Source organism: Heterodontus francisci, chromosome 23 (assembly GCF_036365525.1).
Source record: "Heterodontus francisci isolate sHetFra1 chromosome 23, sHetFra1.hap1, whole genome shotgun sequence".
NCBI classification, from domain to species: Eukaryota; Metazoa; Chordata; class Chondrichthyes; order Heterodontiformes; family Heterodontidae; genus Heterodontus; species Heterodontus francisci.
This window is the reverse complement of record NC_090393.1, coordinates 31,841,871-31,859,794: the sequence shown is the minus strand read 5'-3', so window position 1 is coordinate 31,859,794 and position 17,924 is coordinate 31,841,871. Positions and strand designations below refer to the sequence as shown.

The window sequence follows — 17,924 nt, the reverse complement described above, 5'->3', positions numbered from 1 at the left end:
ACCGACAAATCTAATTTTTAATTTTAGAAAATGACAGATTTTCTGTCTCTTGGACTATTCCTTTAATAAGGAATCAGTCATACATTGTTTTAATAATAGAAAAGTATTGCTACAACCACTAATAGTGGTAAGTACAATTATATGAACTATGAGTCTCCCAGAATCCATTAATGTGTCTTGTTGCCTTAAAGGTCAGATTGACAATCGCAGCAAGCTACGAAATGTGATAGACCTTCGTCTGGCTGGACTGGACATTACAGATGCAACACTCCGGCTTATTATTAGGCATATGCCAATGCTGTCCAAACTAGACCTTAGTTACTGCAACCATCTGACTGACCAATCAATTAATCTATTAACAGCAGTTGGCACTACAACAAGGGATTCCTTAACAGAAGTCAATCTATCAGGTGAGAAATGTGCATTTGATGCATACTATTTAAACTGAAACATGAAAGTCTGTGTTAATTGCTATGCAAGTCATTTGAGTGATGGTAGTACACAATTTAGAAAATAGAGCTTGAGTTTATACTATGAAGATATGAAAATTTTCCTATTTCAACCCAATCCAATTAAATTTAATGAAGTAAAATTAAACTATCTAGTTATATTTTACACACTGCACAAATAGCAAGCTGTGCAATAAGTATCAATTTTTAAACAACCCTGAAAAATCTTAATGGGGCATAGTTCTATAAGCACTGGTAGCTCTTAGATACTTCACCCAATTAACCCACCCATCTTCAGCTGCTTGATCGATAATCTTTGCACCACCATCATAATGTTTAGAAGTGGGGCAGTGTTCATTACTCCTGCGAACATTAGATAGTCTGTGCCAGCTTAAAACAGGACCTGAATCACATCCAGGCTTGGCTGACAAGTGGCAGATCCATTTGCAACACACAAGTGCCAGTTAACAACATTCCCCATTAAATAAAAGCTCAGTTATCTGGCACTACCAATATTAACTGCTGCAGCATCAATCTTGGGGGTGATTACTGACTAGAAGCTTAACTGGACCAATCATATAAACGACATGACTACAGAGATCGGGTACTCGGAGATGAATGGCTCACTTCCTGAAGCGTCTTCACTATCAACAACATTCATGTCAGGAGTGTGTGGTTGACTTGCTTCTTAACTGGATCTGTAGCTGCAGTCATGCTCCAAATAAGCTCAACACCATCCAAGATGAAGCAGTTCACTTGATTGGCTCTAATACCACTTTACTCAATATCCACTCTTCTAGATTGTGACTCCAGTATGTACAATTATACACTGCAGGAACTCAACAAGGTTATTTCACCTGAACGTTCCTGTCCTGAAACCTGTAGCACCAAGGACACGAGCAAACATGTCCTTAACACCATAACCTCCCAAATCATACACCATCCTGACTTGGACATAATAGTAATTTCTTCATTGTCATTGGGTCAGTATCCTGGAATTTGTTTTTACCTAATGCCATTGTAGGAACATTATTATGTATTGCTGTAGTTCCTGTGGCGGGGCCTCCATCAACTTCTCAAGGCAAGGAGGGATGGGAAATAAACTCAGCTTTCGTTGCTCGCATCCAGGATTTTTTAAAAAAGTGAACCTACTGACATTTGACAGTCTATTCTATCCTGGAGAGCATCACAGCTGAGCCCCGTACACGGTCACTGGATATCAATTGGGAGTGGGAACACTGGCTGATTCCTCCTCTTGGCTTCCCTAACCTCAGATTGCAGAGGCCAATAATTTCAATGGGACTAAACTGCAGTTAACATTACAAGACTGAAAGAAACTAAGGAAAAACATTAAAATTAAAAGTTAATTAAGGTTTCTTCCATTTCATGAGTTAATGGATTTTACTTACTATGTTTTGCTTCTATTACTTTACTGGTAGATTGTGTGTAGTTGAGAATTTCTGTAAATCCTTGCCATACCTAAAATGCACAATATCCTTCTTCTTCAGTTTGCAATAAAGTCACTGACCAGTGCCTAACCTATTTCAAACGCTGTGGCAACATCTGCCGAATAGACCTCCGTTACTGCAAGCAGGTAACAAAAGAAGGTTGTGAACAATTCATAGCAGAGATGTCCGTTAGCGTTCAGTTCAGTCTGTCAGAGGAGAAACTGTTACAAAAACTTAGTTAACTAAACAAAAAGAGAAACTGGACACCATAACAAAGGACGTTTAATTTCTTCTGAGATTTAATTACGCCCAGATTCTGCTTCATGTTATTGGCACCAGACAAAAGAACAAGGATGAACTGTGGAGAGGACAGAAACATAAGGATAATAACAGAAGCTGTTTACCTTAACAAAAACATTTCTACGTCTGAAAATCACTCTGAAATTCAAATTTATTTCCTAAGTTTTAATAATGTATAAAAGGACACTGATGCACAAGTGTTTGCACTTGGTAGGTACAAACATACGTGGCGAGAAAATTGATAAAACTAACATTTCCGTGCACGTTTTACAACTAAAGCATGTGCAGTGTAAATTTTAATTTCGGTTTTTTTTAAAAAAAACTGCAGTCTTAACGCGAAAGGTATCTTAGACATATCTGACCACACATTGGGATCATTTTGACCGTGTTATAAATATTGTTGTTTTGTTACACTCTACACATCATACATTATGCAGAAATATTTTTGTACAGAAATTACTTTATTGAGAGTAGTGTGGAAATTTCAATAATTACAATGGTAACATTATTACTTATATACGATTGGATTCAAATTTATTTCAGATTTCCCTATTTGTTACTTGTGGTTTAATCTCTGTACAGTTCCACCTGTTTCATGTGGAATAATCTTTGTGATGTTTGTATGTGCCATCATTGCATGCCTTCAAGGCAAGCGGCTTAGCAGCAGTAATACTGTAAAGTGACAAGATGTTGGTTTTCCACCATTTGCTGTTGCCATTTTGTCATTGCTGAATTTGTATAAAACCTTTGTCTTGAATGCGGTGTACTGAACTATTGTTAGATTCACAGGGGAATAATATTCAAGGTGCTGTACAACACAATTTTTATTAACAGTTTTCTCCAAATGAAAATGAGCATTTTCACAGAGAAAACAATGGTTTCCATCCCCATTTTGTGACTGCTACAGGTTGTCATGCATGTAAATGAGCTGGAAATTAAGGCTAGAGTAAGCCATGAGAATTCTCATCATTTTGTCCCTATTATGTTCAATGTAATGGCTTTCCAGACAAGTGGAGTCTGATGGGAGTGCTCCAGTTAAAGCAGCCTGGACAATTTTAGCCCATAGAGCAGGTTGACCTGCCTTTTGTAAGTTTTTTTTAAGCTTTGTGGGGCTATTGAGATTAAATTCAAACAGACAGATTTTTGACTCGCACTCTGAAGGATACTGCACAGCAGCCCAAGTTTCCCTTTAATAGTGTAGAAGGGTCACTGCACTCTTCACAACTTTGCTATTCGTATCAACAGCCTGGGGGTTACCATTGACCAGCAATGGAACTGAAGTAGCCATATAAATACTGTGGCTACAAGAGCAGGTCAGAGGCTAGGAGTCCTGTGGTGAGTAATTCACCTACTGCCTCCCCAAAGCCAGTCCACCATCTACAAGGCACACGTCAGGAGTGTGATGGAATACTCTCCACTTGCCTACATGGGTGCAGCTCCAGCAACACTCATGAAGTTCGACACCATCTAAAACAAAGCAGCCTGCTTGATTGGCAACCCATTTACAAACATTCACTTCCCCCACCACTGACGCACAGTGGCTCCTTCACCAGCACCTTCCAAGTCCACGACCTCTACCACCTCAGATGACAAGGTCAGCAGAGGCATGGGAAGACCACCACCTGCAAGTTCCCCTTCAAGTCACACACCATCCTGACTTGGAACTATAATCGCCATTCCTTTACTGTCACTGGGTGAAAATCCTAGAACTCCCTTCCTAATAGCACTGCAGGTGTACCTACCCCACACGGACTGCAGCGGTTCAAGAAGGCAGCTCACTGCCACTTTTTCAAGGGCAATTAGGGATAGGCAAGAAATGCTGGCCTAGCCAGCAATGCCCACATCCCATGAACGAATAATGAAAAGGAATGGAAGTAAAATCCTAAAAAAGGTGGGCCCAGCTGCAGTGAAGGCTATAAATATGGAATGCAAGAATTTTTTGTGACAATTGCACAGGAACTGCATTGGCAGACTATTACAAATATATTCTCAAGATTAAAAGGTCTCTCTTTTGAAAACTCCATTAAATTACTACATCTCACGCAACCTTCAAGCCAACAAATACTACAGTTAAAAACAGTTAAAGTAAATGGCATCAGGTTTTTATTATGATTGCTAACTTCACTTTCGTTGCAGTGCTTTCTTGTGAGCTGGTTTAGTGCTCTTCCTAAGTGCAATCTGCAGGCCAGTGTCATGTGAAGTTGCTAGATGGGTATAAGAGGCTCTTGGACCTAAGGTGACGCATATGCCATGATAGAATCCTGTGAAGGACTTACTGCAGGCAGAAGCTGGTGTCTGGCATTTTTGTGTCCTTTGGGTCTTCTACTGTGAGCTAGATAGATATGTGATGTTTGCTACTATTATGAGCAGCTGCTTGATGGAAACTAACCAGTCATGCCCTTATCTGGGCCTAGATTCAAGTCTGACACTGATCAGCAGAACAGTAGTTTGTCTGGTACTGAAAGCCCTATGCACATACTAACAACCCTAGCCACGAGTGACCGTCTGCATTTCTGGAAAAGCAAGTGTCCTGGGCTTTCTCTTCCCTCTGGACCCTGCAGTCACAAACTACAATGAAGATGCTAGATGCACCAAAGAACTTGCTTCTCAATGTTACAGATCAGGGATGTGAACTGCATGAGGTGCTAAGCAGCCTTCTTTTCCTATCAAGACCCACAACATCCAAATATCTGACTTCTCAATTGGGGGGGGAAAAGAAACAAGATAATTGAGTTTGTTATTCATTAATATTCATAAAGAAATTATTTCCATCTGACCTCCAGTGCAGTTCTGGCTTTGCAGTGAAAAAGGTAATGAGCTAGGAACAAAGGACATGTTGCACTGTCCAGAGATCGAGTGACAATTCTGAAGTTTCAGTGTCAGCTTTTCACTTAGCCAGTTGTTCTCTGTGTTATTGACAGCTAGGATAAAGTTTCTTCTTTGTGTTAGGCCAAAATTAACAGAATTAGGTAAAGCCAAACATTTAAAGGCTATCATTTCCCAAATTGCAGTGTACAGCTGGTGTAATAATGAGCAATAGTGCTGTATAGACCCCAGGATAGGAAAGGATTAAATTTTATGGGGCTACATGCATGCAAGGATTGTTAGGGGACATCTGCACATCAGTGAAAGAGTTGGAGAGGTTGTGAACCACAGTGCACTACTACATAAGTAGTCATTCTATTCAGGAGGTAAGGGTGATTATTGTTTTGGGAGGAGAGAAATACTTGCAGCACAGTTCTGCCCTCCTAGAGGGGAGAAGGGTGCCACTCCCTCTACAGCAAAACCCCACCCTTCAGTTGCTTTCTTTCATGCAAGCAGTCTCTCCATCTCATTGAGGGCTCACCTGTTTTGGTCTGGCAGCAGTTGGCAGGAGCTTGGGCTACTTACCACAGTTTGACACCAAAGCCTTTGGCATCTTGAAAAAGCAGCACTGTCCTTCCACTCTAAGTCATTCGTGATTCCATAGGCAAGTTTAATCATTGCATATTTTTTTTTTTAATATACATATTCGACATTTTACTCCTTTTTACAATTTAGCTTTGCTTAATTTCAGACAATGCCTGTTCCATGGTAATTATAGAAAGTTAAAAGTAGTTACAGAACAAAAAAAAAAGCATAGGCTGTGCCAGGATCAGAAACACTGCAAATTGTATTCCAACTTGTCAAATTAAATTTATTAGTCAAATTGAATTTCGAAAATGTACAAAACGTACAGAAAGCAAAAATGACAAAACTAAAACAATTTGGCAGCAAATGATACAAGATTGCTTATGAGGTTTCCTTTCTGTTCTCATGTTGGGCACTGCTAAATGCTCAATTCATATCCAGAGCACGCACACACCAGAATTCGTTAATAGCTACACTACCATGTTATTAATCCATTAAATGATAAACGTTTTAGGAGACTTATAAAAGTGATATGAAAAGTTTAAAATAGAATTTTGCATTTTTTTCCAGCATATCCTTCATTTAGTCAGGATCCTAGCTTTGATAAATCTTAGCATATCTCAGTAATGTCTATTTTTTGCACGTTAACATTGTGTTTTACACCGCTTTAAGGCTTCCAGTAATAAGCAATGATAGTAATTCTTCTACCACTATCCAAGATTGCCACAACAAATTACTGTCATTGATAGAGAAAAGTTTTTCCCCCCCATTGAATTTCATGTATCTGAACAGGAAAAGCCATAATTATCTCCCCAATGATCTTTCATTCAAACACCTCCCAAATTTAAGATTTAAAGACATGCACTGCCCGTACAACATACTGTCGACAAATAGGGCATTCATTCATGCGCTTTCCACATTTGGTGCAGGTGACCATGTGACCACATTCCAGGAGAACACAATCGATCACTGCATCCATACAAATCCTGCAGAGATTCTCGTCACTGCCTAACTGCATCTGTTCTTCAACTGAAAAGTAGATAACATAGAATTACAGAAAAAGAATTGGGTAATTAAAAAACACTAACAAAGTATAGTTTTGGCAATAAGCAGAACTGTTCTCCAACAATGATTTTCAGGGTGCCGTACAATACAAAGTGACATGGTAGACTGTTTTTAAATGCTAGATCATTACGGTTTCCAACTCCATACTATAACTCATTCTTCATAACCAAATCTAATGTAAAGAATAAGCTGTGTCCCCAGGTGATAGATACTTTAAAAATGAAAAGCGCTATTTTACTGTTACTGAACTGAGCAAGTGTAAACTGACTTTGTGGATATAGCAGTCAAGTTAACATCAAGTGTGGACCTTTTGTCGGAACTGATGAAGGGCCCACCCTGGAACACATTAGCTTATTTGTTCTCTCCACATCTGTGGACTGACCTTGCATATATCCCCAGTATCTGCAGTTTTTTGGGGTTTTTTTGCATTGTCTGAGCATAAACATATATCTCAAGTTTGCTCAATTCAAATTGCAGTTTTTGAAGATGAGCATTTTGGCAAATTCTGTATAGCATTTCACTAAAGTGCAGCTTCAAAAGTGCTCATCTCCCATATTGTAAAATGTTTAGATTTCAACTTTAGAGAAAAGAGCAAATAAGATGGTTCGTGTGATTAATATTAGAGCAAATTTGCACACATTAAAAATCACGAGTGCTAGCCATGACATTTATTGTTCCAAATGCAGATATAGCAGCTGAAAACAAATGCCAAGATAACAAATGTAGTCATATTACTTTCTCTGGGCTTTCATTTTGAATGAGAGCAGAATGCACAGTTCAATTTCTGCTGACCTGCAGCCTTACTATTTGTACTAAGAAAATTCAGTAAGTTTGCTATTTATATCTGTGACCCACTAGAGGCAGGCAGTAGCACTGAGTAAGAATTTTATTTGAATAAGGCCCCATTTTATAAAAAAAAAGGTTAGCTTGGACAGAATGTTCAGTGACTTTTTTCCCGACTGCTATACAGCCCTTATAGTAGAGTGTCACATGCAGGATGCATCTTTATGTAACTAAGAGTAGGTCCATACAAGAAAACAAGGCAATGACTTCTAACAGGCCCAAATGTCAATACAGAAGCTCAGGACTCCAGGGAAGCACTCTATCTCGTGTACATCCATCTCATGGCACCAGAGAAGCTCCAACACTGCAGCCTGCCTGGAAGTCATTTCTATTTCTTACAGCTACTCAGTGTCATGTGCAGATATTCCTTTTTGATGACATCACTATAGCAGCCTAGCTGTGACAGAAATCTAACTGCAGGATCTTTGACAATACGAGCATTAACCTTTCTTTTTTTTAAACAAGTTGATCAGAATTCTCCTGAGCCTAATACTTTATGTAATATGGAAATACCCTGACCAAAATGTACTCTACTCACTTAGACTACATCTCCCATTAGCTGTAAAATATTTTCCTCTCAACTTATGAAAAGCTCAAGTAACTTTGACTACTTACCAGCAGCTACAGTTGGGTTATTTCCATTTTCCACTACAACAGAAGAAAATTTTAAAAAGTCACTTCTTGAACTAAATGAATAAATTTCTAATAAAACATTTTGGAGACAAACTTACAAAACTTGCGGTTTTCTTCCGTTTCTTTGAATAATCTATTCACCCTTTCCACCAATTCCCATTTTTCACAGCACCCTGAATAACTGACAAAGTTGCGAGCCAGTATTTCCTTCAGCTGACGAACAGTCAATGCTTCAACATCATCAGTACTGGAAAGGTCTGATAATGAGGCTCGTGTTTTTTTAGGTGGAAGGTCATCTGCCTGCAACAAAATCCCACAGTATTGGTATATGTAGGCTTTAGGTTATGGAGTATATTGCATTTAAAATGAACAAAGGTAAAAGGACAGCTGCTGCTTCCAATACAATGAAATAGACAGTATTCTAGTATAGATTATAGACCAATACCAATAGATCAACATTCTCCAAACTCATTCGTATAGTAATTTTCATTTGGCACTAGATTGAAGCTCCAGTTTTGAAGTGGTGTGTGATCACACTGATTTATTTTTTTCATATCAATCCAAACTCTCTCCTGATTATCACTACTAAAAAAATAAATTATATGTTTAAGATATCACCAATATATTCATATTATTCCTGATCTCATTTTAAGAGACTAGCTTTTAGAAAGTCAAGTTTCCTACCACAGGAAATGTAATAGAAATAGCAGCTACACTACTATTTTTTGTGAGTGAGCCATTTTTATTCTGGGTTAGCAAACATATTTGCTCCTTCAGTGCATCAGCAGTTGTATGCCACTCAGCTTAACTGGCAGAAACATTGAGTGAGACAGGCAAGGCTGGGGGGGGGGGGGAGGGAATCATTCAAATAATACCTAAAAAATAGAAACTAAGTGCAAGGTGTGTTTTTTTTTTAAATAAAAGCACCAGTTTCAGTGATTCCATGTTCTGTGTTAAGGTTAATGTACACCCTCGGTAACCTGTTACCTGGGAGCAAAGTGTGACACAACCAATTATGCTGCCTTCCCTAGGATGGGGAAGGGGCCATCTAATTTTGGGATCATCTTTCTGATATGATGGGTCCCAACACCAAATGCTGCAAAGACACCATTGGCCAACGACGCCAGTTTTTGCCCAGTCTGTTTGCGAGACTGCCCATGAGTAGGAAAGGCCAAGAAGCATTTGGCTCTCACCTGCTACAGCTGACCTTCAGACACAATATACAGATCTTTGCTGCCATGAGGAGCACTGTGAGAGATGGAGATGACCAACCAAACAAAGCCTGGAGCAGCATGCTGCAAAGAGCAAAACTATGTGGTGGACCCAACAATAAACAGTCTCTACATTTGTTAAATTAGACAAAATTATGCATCCCGCTACCGTGGCACAGCACATTAGTAAACCAGTCCTTTGGGCTACCAGGCTGCTCATTGTTCACTTGTTCCAGTAGTAGTCTTGTCTTTTATTTTCCCTGCTATCTAAATTAGTTTCCTCTATATAACTTGGGTTTAATAAATCACAAACCTCTAGATTATTTCCAGACGTATCTCTGTAAACCCAGAAACTGAATTTTCCCCCTTAATCTTATATTGCATTGTTAACTTGAGGGGAAGGATGTCCAAAAAAACTAATAGACCAACCATTTAAAAACACAGCTGCAAAGAAAAATCAATTAAATCTCATTTTTTGCAAAATACAAATAAACCCTTAAAAGACTGGTCTGTTCTAATTACAGATTTTCAGCTAAAATGGTAAGCAGCAAAATCACATTTGAATAAAAATCCAAAACAGACCAATGAATAAATAACATTTTTGTTACAGTCCCCCCAAAAAGCCTACAGATCTCGAACACAATTAGAGATTCCAGCAAGTTGCATGCAGCAATGCATAACATCACATCAGCAAAAAGAATTATGTATTATTTTCCTTCCTGCCCTGCTGGGATGGTGCCACAGGATTGCTCACCCTCCATTTCCTTCATTCACGTGATTATTAACGCATAAGCTGGCCACTTAGTTGTGAGGAACATCAAAGCCAGACATTATCTAATCATTCAATCCTCTTACATGCAAGAGTTCACTGGGAGCTGATTTTCCCTCCCTAGCCCAATGTTCTTGAATTCAATTGTAGCGCAACTACCGTGCTGGCTGAGATCAAACAGGTGATCAAACCTGATGCCGTCGATCTGTACTGGACAGTACATTTAGCAAGGCAGCCACTAAAGCAGCTTCTTAGTGATCAAAAAAAGTGCTGATAAGTTTGTGCTATGCTTCAGTCTACATTTTCAAAACAATACATCCTTGATCTTTACAGGACAGCTTTAGGTAATGTAATGCCTTGTCCATTACAAATACAAGGTATAAGAGTAAGCAGTCAGTCGTTCAGTCCCTCAAGCCTGTTCCGTCAATCATTCAATTAGATCATGACTAATCTGTTCATCAACTCCATCCACTTGCCTTAGAGCGCCATATCTCCTAAACCTTTTGTTTCGAAGAGCAAAAATCTCACAATTAAAATAATTCTTGAGCTAGCATTGATTTGCTTTATGTGGGAGAGTTCCACCCTTTGTATGAACCTTCTATACTCGAGGGAATACAAGCCTATTTTATGTCATCTCTGCCCATAATCTAATTCATGGAATCCTGGTGATACTCTGGTGAATGTGCGCTGCATTCCTTTGCAAGAGCAGTGCCCAGAACTGTACACAGTACTCCAGGTGTGGGCTAAACAAAGCTTTTAGTTGTAGCCAACGTGACTGTGGCAAAGGTAAATCTTCCCTCCTCGTCCAGTCTGCAGTCTTTGACACAGTTGACCACACCATCCCCCTCCAACGCCTCTGCTGTCATCTGGTTCCAGAGAATCACTTGGAATGGCTTCTCCTCCTGTTCCCACAATGTCGCCTCTGGAGTCCCTCAACGATCTACATTTAAGGCTGGGATAGAATTTTGTTCTTGCTGGGAATCAAGGGATATAGGGAGCGGACAGGAAAGTGGATTTGAAGCCCAAGATTAGCTATGATCGTACTGAATGGCGGAGCAGGCTCGAAGGGCCATATGATCTACTTCTCCTATTTCTTAGGTTCTTGTGATCTATCCTTGGCCCCCTATTTCTCAACTACACGCTGCCCCTCGATGACATCATCCAAAAGCACAGCATTAGTTTTCAAATGTGCGCTGACGACACCCAGCTCTACCTCACCACCACCTCTCTTGATTCCACTGTTGCTAAACTCTCAGACTGCTTATCCAATATCCAGTACTGGATGAGCAGGAATTTCCTCCATTTAAATATTGGGAAGACTGAAGCCATTGTTTTCGGTCCCCCCTCCAAACTGCGTTCCATAGCCATCCCTCTCCTTGCCAACAGTCGGAGATTAAGCCAGTCTATTCGCAACCTTGGTGTCACATGATGCTCAGATGATCTACCAACATCATCCAGCCATCACTAAGACCGCCTATTTCCACCTCCGTAACTTTGCACCTGTCTCAGCTCATCTGCTGCTGAAACCCTCATTCATTGCCTTCGTTACTTCTGGACTTGAATACTCCAATGCACTCCTGGCTGGGTTTCTCACATTCTACCCTCCATAAACTTGAGGTCATCCAAAGCTCTGCTGTCCATGTCTTAACTTACACCAAATCCCGTTCAACTGTCAACCCTGTGCTCGCTGACCTACACTGGCTCCCGGTCAAGCAATATCTTAATTATAAAATTCTCAATCCTGGTTTTCAAATCCCTCCATGGCCTCACCCCTCCCTATCTCTGCAATCTCCTCCAGCCCCACAACCATCTGTAATATCTGCGCTCCTCTAATTGTGGCGTCTTGAGCATCCCTGATTTTAACTGCTTCACTTTTGGTGGCCACACCTTCAAAGATTTTTGTACATATACCCCCAGGTCTCTGTTCCTGCATCCCCATTAAAATTGTACCATTTGGTTTATATTGCCTCTAATTTTCCATATCAAAACATATCTCTTCACACTCCTCTGCATTAAATTTGATCTGTCATGTTTCTGCCCATTTCATCTGTCAGTCCCGATATCTGTTAACCTCGTCATTGTTTACTATGCTCTCTATACCCTAGTCCAGATCATTAATATATAGCAGAAAGAGCAGGAGTCCCAATACTGACCCCCTGGAGACCGCTGCATACTACCCTCCAGGCCAATAAACAACCGTTCACCACTGCTTTCTGTCTCTTAGCCAATTTCATACCTATACTGCCACTGTGTAAGGGCTTTCATTTTGCTAACAAGTCTGTTATGTGGTACTCTGTCAAATGTCTTTTGAAAGTCCATATATACATCAATCACACTACCTCATCAACTTAAAAAGAACTCAATAAAGTTATTCAAACATGATTTGCCCTACTGTCCTGGATTATTGTCTCTAAGAGTTTCCCCACTACTCATGTTGAGTTGATTGGCCTGTCTTTGCTGGGTTTATCTTGCTTCCTTCTTTTAAATTGGGATGTAACATTTGCAACCTTCAGTCCTCCGGCACCACCCCCACATACAAGGAAGATTTGAAGACTGTGGCCAGAGCCTTTGCAGTTTCAACCCTTACTTCCTTCCCTCAGCAACTTAGGATGTATCCAATCCGGATGGTGACATTTCTACTTGGAGCATAGCCAGCTTTTAAGTACCTCCTCTTTATTTGTATACAATAAAATATCACTACTACCTCCTCCTTCACTGCTGCATTGGCAGCATCCTCTTCTCTAGTGAAGAAAGATGCAATGAGAAGGCTTACTGTATTGTTGAGTTCCAGCATTCAGTGTAATCACAGATCATATTGACAAATCTGTTCCGAATCAATAAGAAAATAGTTTTCTTTGAACACAAGGTTATCAAATGTTGATCTGTCTCTGGAGCTGTGAAAATGACTGAAAAATAGATCAAATATACTAAATAGTTAAGGCCCCAGCATAGATCTTTGTGAGACGCAACTAGTCACTTCCTTCCAATTAAAATACATGCCCATTACCCCTATTCTGTCTTCTACCACCTAACCAGGTAAATAATTTGCCTTCAATTCCACAAGCTTTAACTTTGGCCAACAGTGTCTTATGTGGTACCTTAACAAATGCCTTCTGGAATCCTAGATGAACTACATCCATAGACATTCCCCTGCCTACTACTTTAGTTACTTCCTCAAAATATTCAGTTAGGTTTGTTAGACATGACCTACCCTTTACAAATCCATGTCGATCAGTTGCTCAGTTACTCTGTCCTTAAATTATAAATTCAAATAACTTCCCCAAAACAGATGTTAGACTAACAGGTCTGTAATTTCCTGCTCTCTTTCTCACATTTCTTAAGTAATGAAGTTATTTTGCAGTTTTCCAATCTAAAGGGATATTTCCTGAATCAAGAGTGCACTGGAAGATTAAGGTTAAAGTTAAAGCATCTGAAATTTTCTCATCTACTTCCTTTAAAACCGTGGAATGAAAACCATCAAATCCTGGGGATTGAGAGCCTTTAGTGCCATTATTTTTTTTAAACACTGTTTTCTTGCTTACAATAACTTGAGTGAGTTTCAGTCCTTAATTCATTATTAGTTTCTCTGGAATATCAGGTATATTGTGCTTTTTACTCTGAAGATTGACACAAAGTAATTATTCAACAAGTCAGCCATTTCTTTATTTTCATTTGCAATATAACCTGCATCTGTTTTTGAAGAGCCCATATTACCCTTGACTACCCTTTTCCTTCTAAAATAATGTTAAAAAAATTGTTTTAATCTTGATATCCCTCAAGTTTCTTTTCTTATTCCCTTTTTGCAGCTCTTACATTCTTTGTCTTTCTGTTCTTTATATCTCTCCCAGTCCCCTGGATCGACAGTAATCTTTGCACTTTTGTATGCACTTCCCTTCAGTTTTATCTCTTTTGTCAGGCATGGCTGTTTAATTTGGTAAGTATAGTTCTTGCCCCTTAGGGGTATATACTGGTCCTGTATTATGCTCAATTCTTCTTTGAACACTTCCCACTTTTCATTTGTCGTTTTACCCAAATAACAGTTTTGACCAGTTTGCTGTTGTCAGTCCATCTCATCCCGTTAAAGTTAGCCTCACCGAAATCCAGAATCTTAGTAACTGTGTTGAGCTTCTTCTTTTCAAACCCAACACTGAATATGATCATATTAAGATTACTGTTAGATAAATGTTCCCTCAGCATTTGATTAACTAAGTCTGACTCATTACTAAATCTAGTATGCCCTGCCCTCCTGTTGGTTCTAGAACATAATGCACAAAACTATCTTAAATGTACTCAAGAAATTTACTATCTTTCTGACTTGAGCCACTCTGCTTTTTGTAATCTATATGAAAATTCAAGTATCTACATCCACACACATTTCTGGCTTATTTTTCCTGCAAAAGGAAATAAGTTACTGATGATTCAAGGTGTATTACATAAATGCTGAGTCTTCATAATAGCCTATATTTTGCAGTAAAAATAACAGTAAGGCTATCAGTGCTCACTATTATAGAGTAAACTGGAGAGCAACCTCCACTGTCCACACATGCACAGTTAACCACTGAAATCAGGAAATTTCTGTCAGAGTTGCCCTGCTCCTCCACATACTTCACTGAAACAGTATCTTGCCAAGAGACTCAGCGTTCACATATATGCAATAGTGCGGAGTTGGGGTACTTATCAGAGGAAAGGTCACAGACTTGAAAGGTTAACTCTGCTGCTCTCTCCACAGATGCTGCCTGACCTGAGTATTTCCAGCCCCTTCTGCTTTTATTTCAGATTTCCAGCATCTGTAGTATTTTGCTTTTATAATACAATTGCAAGAGTTCTCGATTTGATCCCAATGTGTCTCCAGACCTAGATATTGGGGAGCTAAAGTCATAGCTGCATCATAAGGAATGCAAAGTCAAATAATGGAAGTGATCACTGATGTTGATCCACAGTAGAATATCTAGTGCAAACCTCAAAAATGTAACACTTACATATTCCTGATTTTGTTGCGATTCAGATCCTCTATTCATTGGAGATGTTGTAGCTTCTCTCCCCTGTTCAAAAAGTAATGTGGATAAGATGTTAAATAAGCGTACATTTCAGTAACTCCAAATGTAATTCCAGAGAGGAAGCACAGAAACAATCGTGACCCAGTGATTCTGAAGTTTTTCTCATTAATTAATCATAAAAACTATAGTATAACTGGGGAGTTAAGTCACCATAACTAAATTCAGGCGTGTGATGCAAGACCAGTTTGAGGAGGTAGTCGCACAACACTTCAACATAACTGCAAATACTGTAAAGCAAACTTTAGAAGGTCCATGAGCTTTTAAAACTTGATTTTAAACTATGTACTATTAGCAATGAGATGACTGCCCAACTGTTAACATTTAACCAATACCTTGAAAATGATGAGCAGAATTTTATTATACCTGATCAGAGAGCGATGTAGCTTTGACAGTATACATCTATGCTGTCAGCTCACATGACTAACTATCAAACTAGTACGCATAGTGTAAATACACCAAGAGAATAGATATATACTGATCTAACATTATCACAAAAGACAGGCAGATGAGTTATTCACAGATGCCCATTAATACCATTCAGCAATTGTTAATTAAAATTGTTTGTTTGTACTTCTTCATTTTGGGATTAGTGCAATTTCACTAGAACTCTTCATCAAGTAAAGTATGTGCATATGCAACACCAAATGCTGTGCAAGGAACCAGAAATTTCACTGAAAACGCTGGAGATACTCAGCAGGTCTGGCAGCGTCAGGTTTCAGGTCGATGACCTTTCAGAATCTATACATTCTCAATTGGAGCACACTTCACTGTCGCTGGGCCGAAATCCTGGAACTCCCTTCCTAACAGCACTGTAGGTGTACCTACCCCACATGGACTGCAGTGGTTCAAGAAGGCAGCACACCACCTTTCCAAGGGAAATTAGGGATGGGCAATAAATACTAGCCTAGCCAGCGACGCCCACATCCCATGAATGAATTTTAAAAAACACGAGGCACAAGTGAGCATATTTCTTTTCTACCCAGATTTACCATTAACAAAAGGTGCAGGAACACAAACATTGGAGTTGGCCACAAACCTTTAGTGCGGCAGGACACCTTGCACAGAAAAACTTAAAATCTCTCCTCTTAGAAATATCAATGCCTTTACAGTCAGACATTTCTGAAAACATTAATATTTAAAACCTCTACATAGACAAAACAATGCATTAAACAGTTCACCAAAAAAAAATGGTGCAGTCTTAGAATTGCAACCTCACAAAGAAACCTCTCCACATAAAAATGAAGCACGAGTTAAAATTACAGCTTCATTGTAAATGCAGGAAACAGACATGTACATCCAATGATTTCCGTTGGTCTCATTTCATCATGTACAACTGCTGTAGAAGTTAACTCGGATTTGTAAAAAAAAAACATATTTGGAAATTAGTTCTCCCTTCACACGCTGCAAGGGAGATTTTTTTCTCCCAGAATGTCTGCTCACATGTGGCTTCTATGCAGCTATTTTTCCATCATAAAACAAAAAAAAAATGACCATCAGTAACCATGTACGGCTCTCTGTAGCTGTGCAAATGCACAGCAAATTATGTCCAGAAAACATATCCATTATAAACGGACAGATAGTTTAAGTTTTCACCACCTTAAAGAACTGCACACAAAGAAAACAAATTTTATAGCCAACTGTTAAACTTTATCACTGCGATTAAAAAATAGCAAAAGCAGTATCCTCAACACCCTGAAGTAATAACATTAGTTATTTATAGGATTTGTTGCTGCCCTCATCACTGGACTGATTATCTTATCTTAATCACCAGGTGTTATTAGGCTTTGATACTCAAGTGCATTGCTTGACAACACCTTGTCTTTGGCCTCCTTATCTCGAGAGACAATGGGTAAGCACCTGGAGGTGGTCAGTGGTGTGTGGAGCAGCGCCTGGAGTGACTATTAAGGCCAATTCTAGAGTGACAGGCTCTTCCACAGGTGCTGCAGAAAAATTTGTTTGTCGGGGCTGTTACACAGTTGGCTCTCCCCTTGCGCTTTTGTCTTTTTTCCTGCCAACTGCTAAGTCTCTTCGACTCGAAAACTAAAGTCAGTTAAGAGGTTTAGTGCATTAAATTTTCATACTCTCACTTACTAAGCGATATTTAATTTTCATGTTAGCTGAGAAGGTAAATACTTGAAATTTAATGAAGTTATTTGAGCATTACAGAAATTTTCTAGAGAGATTCGCTGACTAAAATAGCTGTGCTGCCACTAGTCATTGAACATTTTACACAGGCCTTTTAAAACTTTCCAATCAAGTATGCCTCCATGTTGAAACCCATTAAAGGTCTGTGCAAATCTACACAATCTCTATACATTGTACTTTCTCCAAGGAAGACTCTCCTCCTGCAAATACATTTTCTGCACCAAAATATTAAAAGTCCCTAAAGTTTCTTTTATACTGGAGACTTTATTCTGAGTAATCCAATATAGGTAACACATTTTCCACTGCAAACCGGGCTGGGGCAATATGGATTTTTAAAACATAAAAGTTTATTCACACTCCCAACTGCTTATAGCTAGTTTAGCGAGTTCATCTAATGTTCCTACATTGCAAGATTAGTTAACATAACAACTTGCATTTATATAAAGCCCTTAATGTAGTAAAACAACCCAAGGCACTTCACAGGAGGGAAATCAAACACAAATTGACAGAGCCAAAGGAGGAGACATTAGAACAGGTGAGGTAGCTCGACATCCAACTGAGAAAACAGAGAAACAAACTGAATCAAACCCCGATCTGAAACAATTTTTCTCTCT

The 17,924-nt window shown here is 39.2% G+C and overlaps 2 protein-coding genes across 11 annotated transcripts in view; one reads left to right on the top strand and one right to left on the bottom strand.

The window, feature by feature from the left end:
• The window catches only part of kdm2bb (lysine (K)-specific demethylase 2Bb), a 267,493-nt gene extending 265,058 nt beyond the window's left edge, over positions 1-2,435 (top strand). For all 8 annotated transcript variants that reach the window (XM_068054994.1, XM_068054999.1, XM_068054998.1 and 5 more), the window contains 2 exons: positions 192-410; positions 1,958-2,435. In XM_068054994.1, coding sequence (XP_067911095.1) covers positions 192-410; positions 1,958-2,139 — 401 coding nt within the window. In that variant the 3' untranslated portion in view covers positions 2,140-2,435. The remainder of the gene's footprint in view (positions 1-191; positions 411-1,957) is intronic.
• rnf34a (ring finger protein 34a) overlaps positions 2,175-17,924 on the bottom strand; it is a 62,205-nt gene continuing 46,455 nt past the window's right edge. For all 3 annotated transcript variants that reach the window (XM_068055007.1, XM_068055008.1, XM_068055006.1), the window contains 4 exons: positions 15,088-15,150; positions 8,227-8,428; positions 8,111-8,143; positions 2,175-6,616 (listed from right to left, as the gene is read on the bottom strand). In XM_068055007.1, coding sequence (XP_067911108.1) covers positions 6,432-6,616; positions 8,111-8,143; positions 8,227-8,428; positions 15,088-15,150 — 483 coding nt within the window. In that variant the 3' untranslated portion in view covers positions 2,175-6,431. The remainder of the gene's footprint in view (positions 6,617-8,110; positions 8,144-8,226; positions 8,429-15,087; positions 15,151-17,924) is intronic.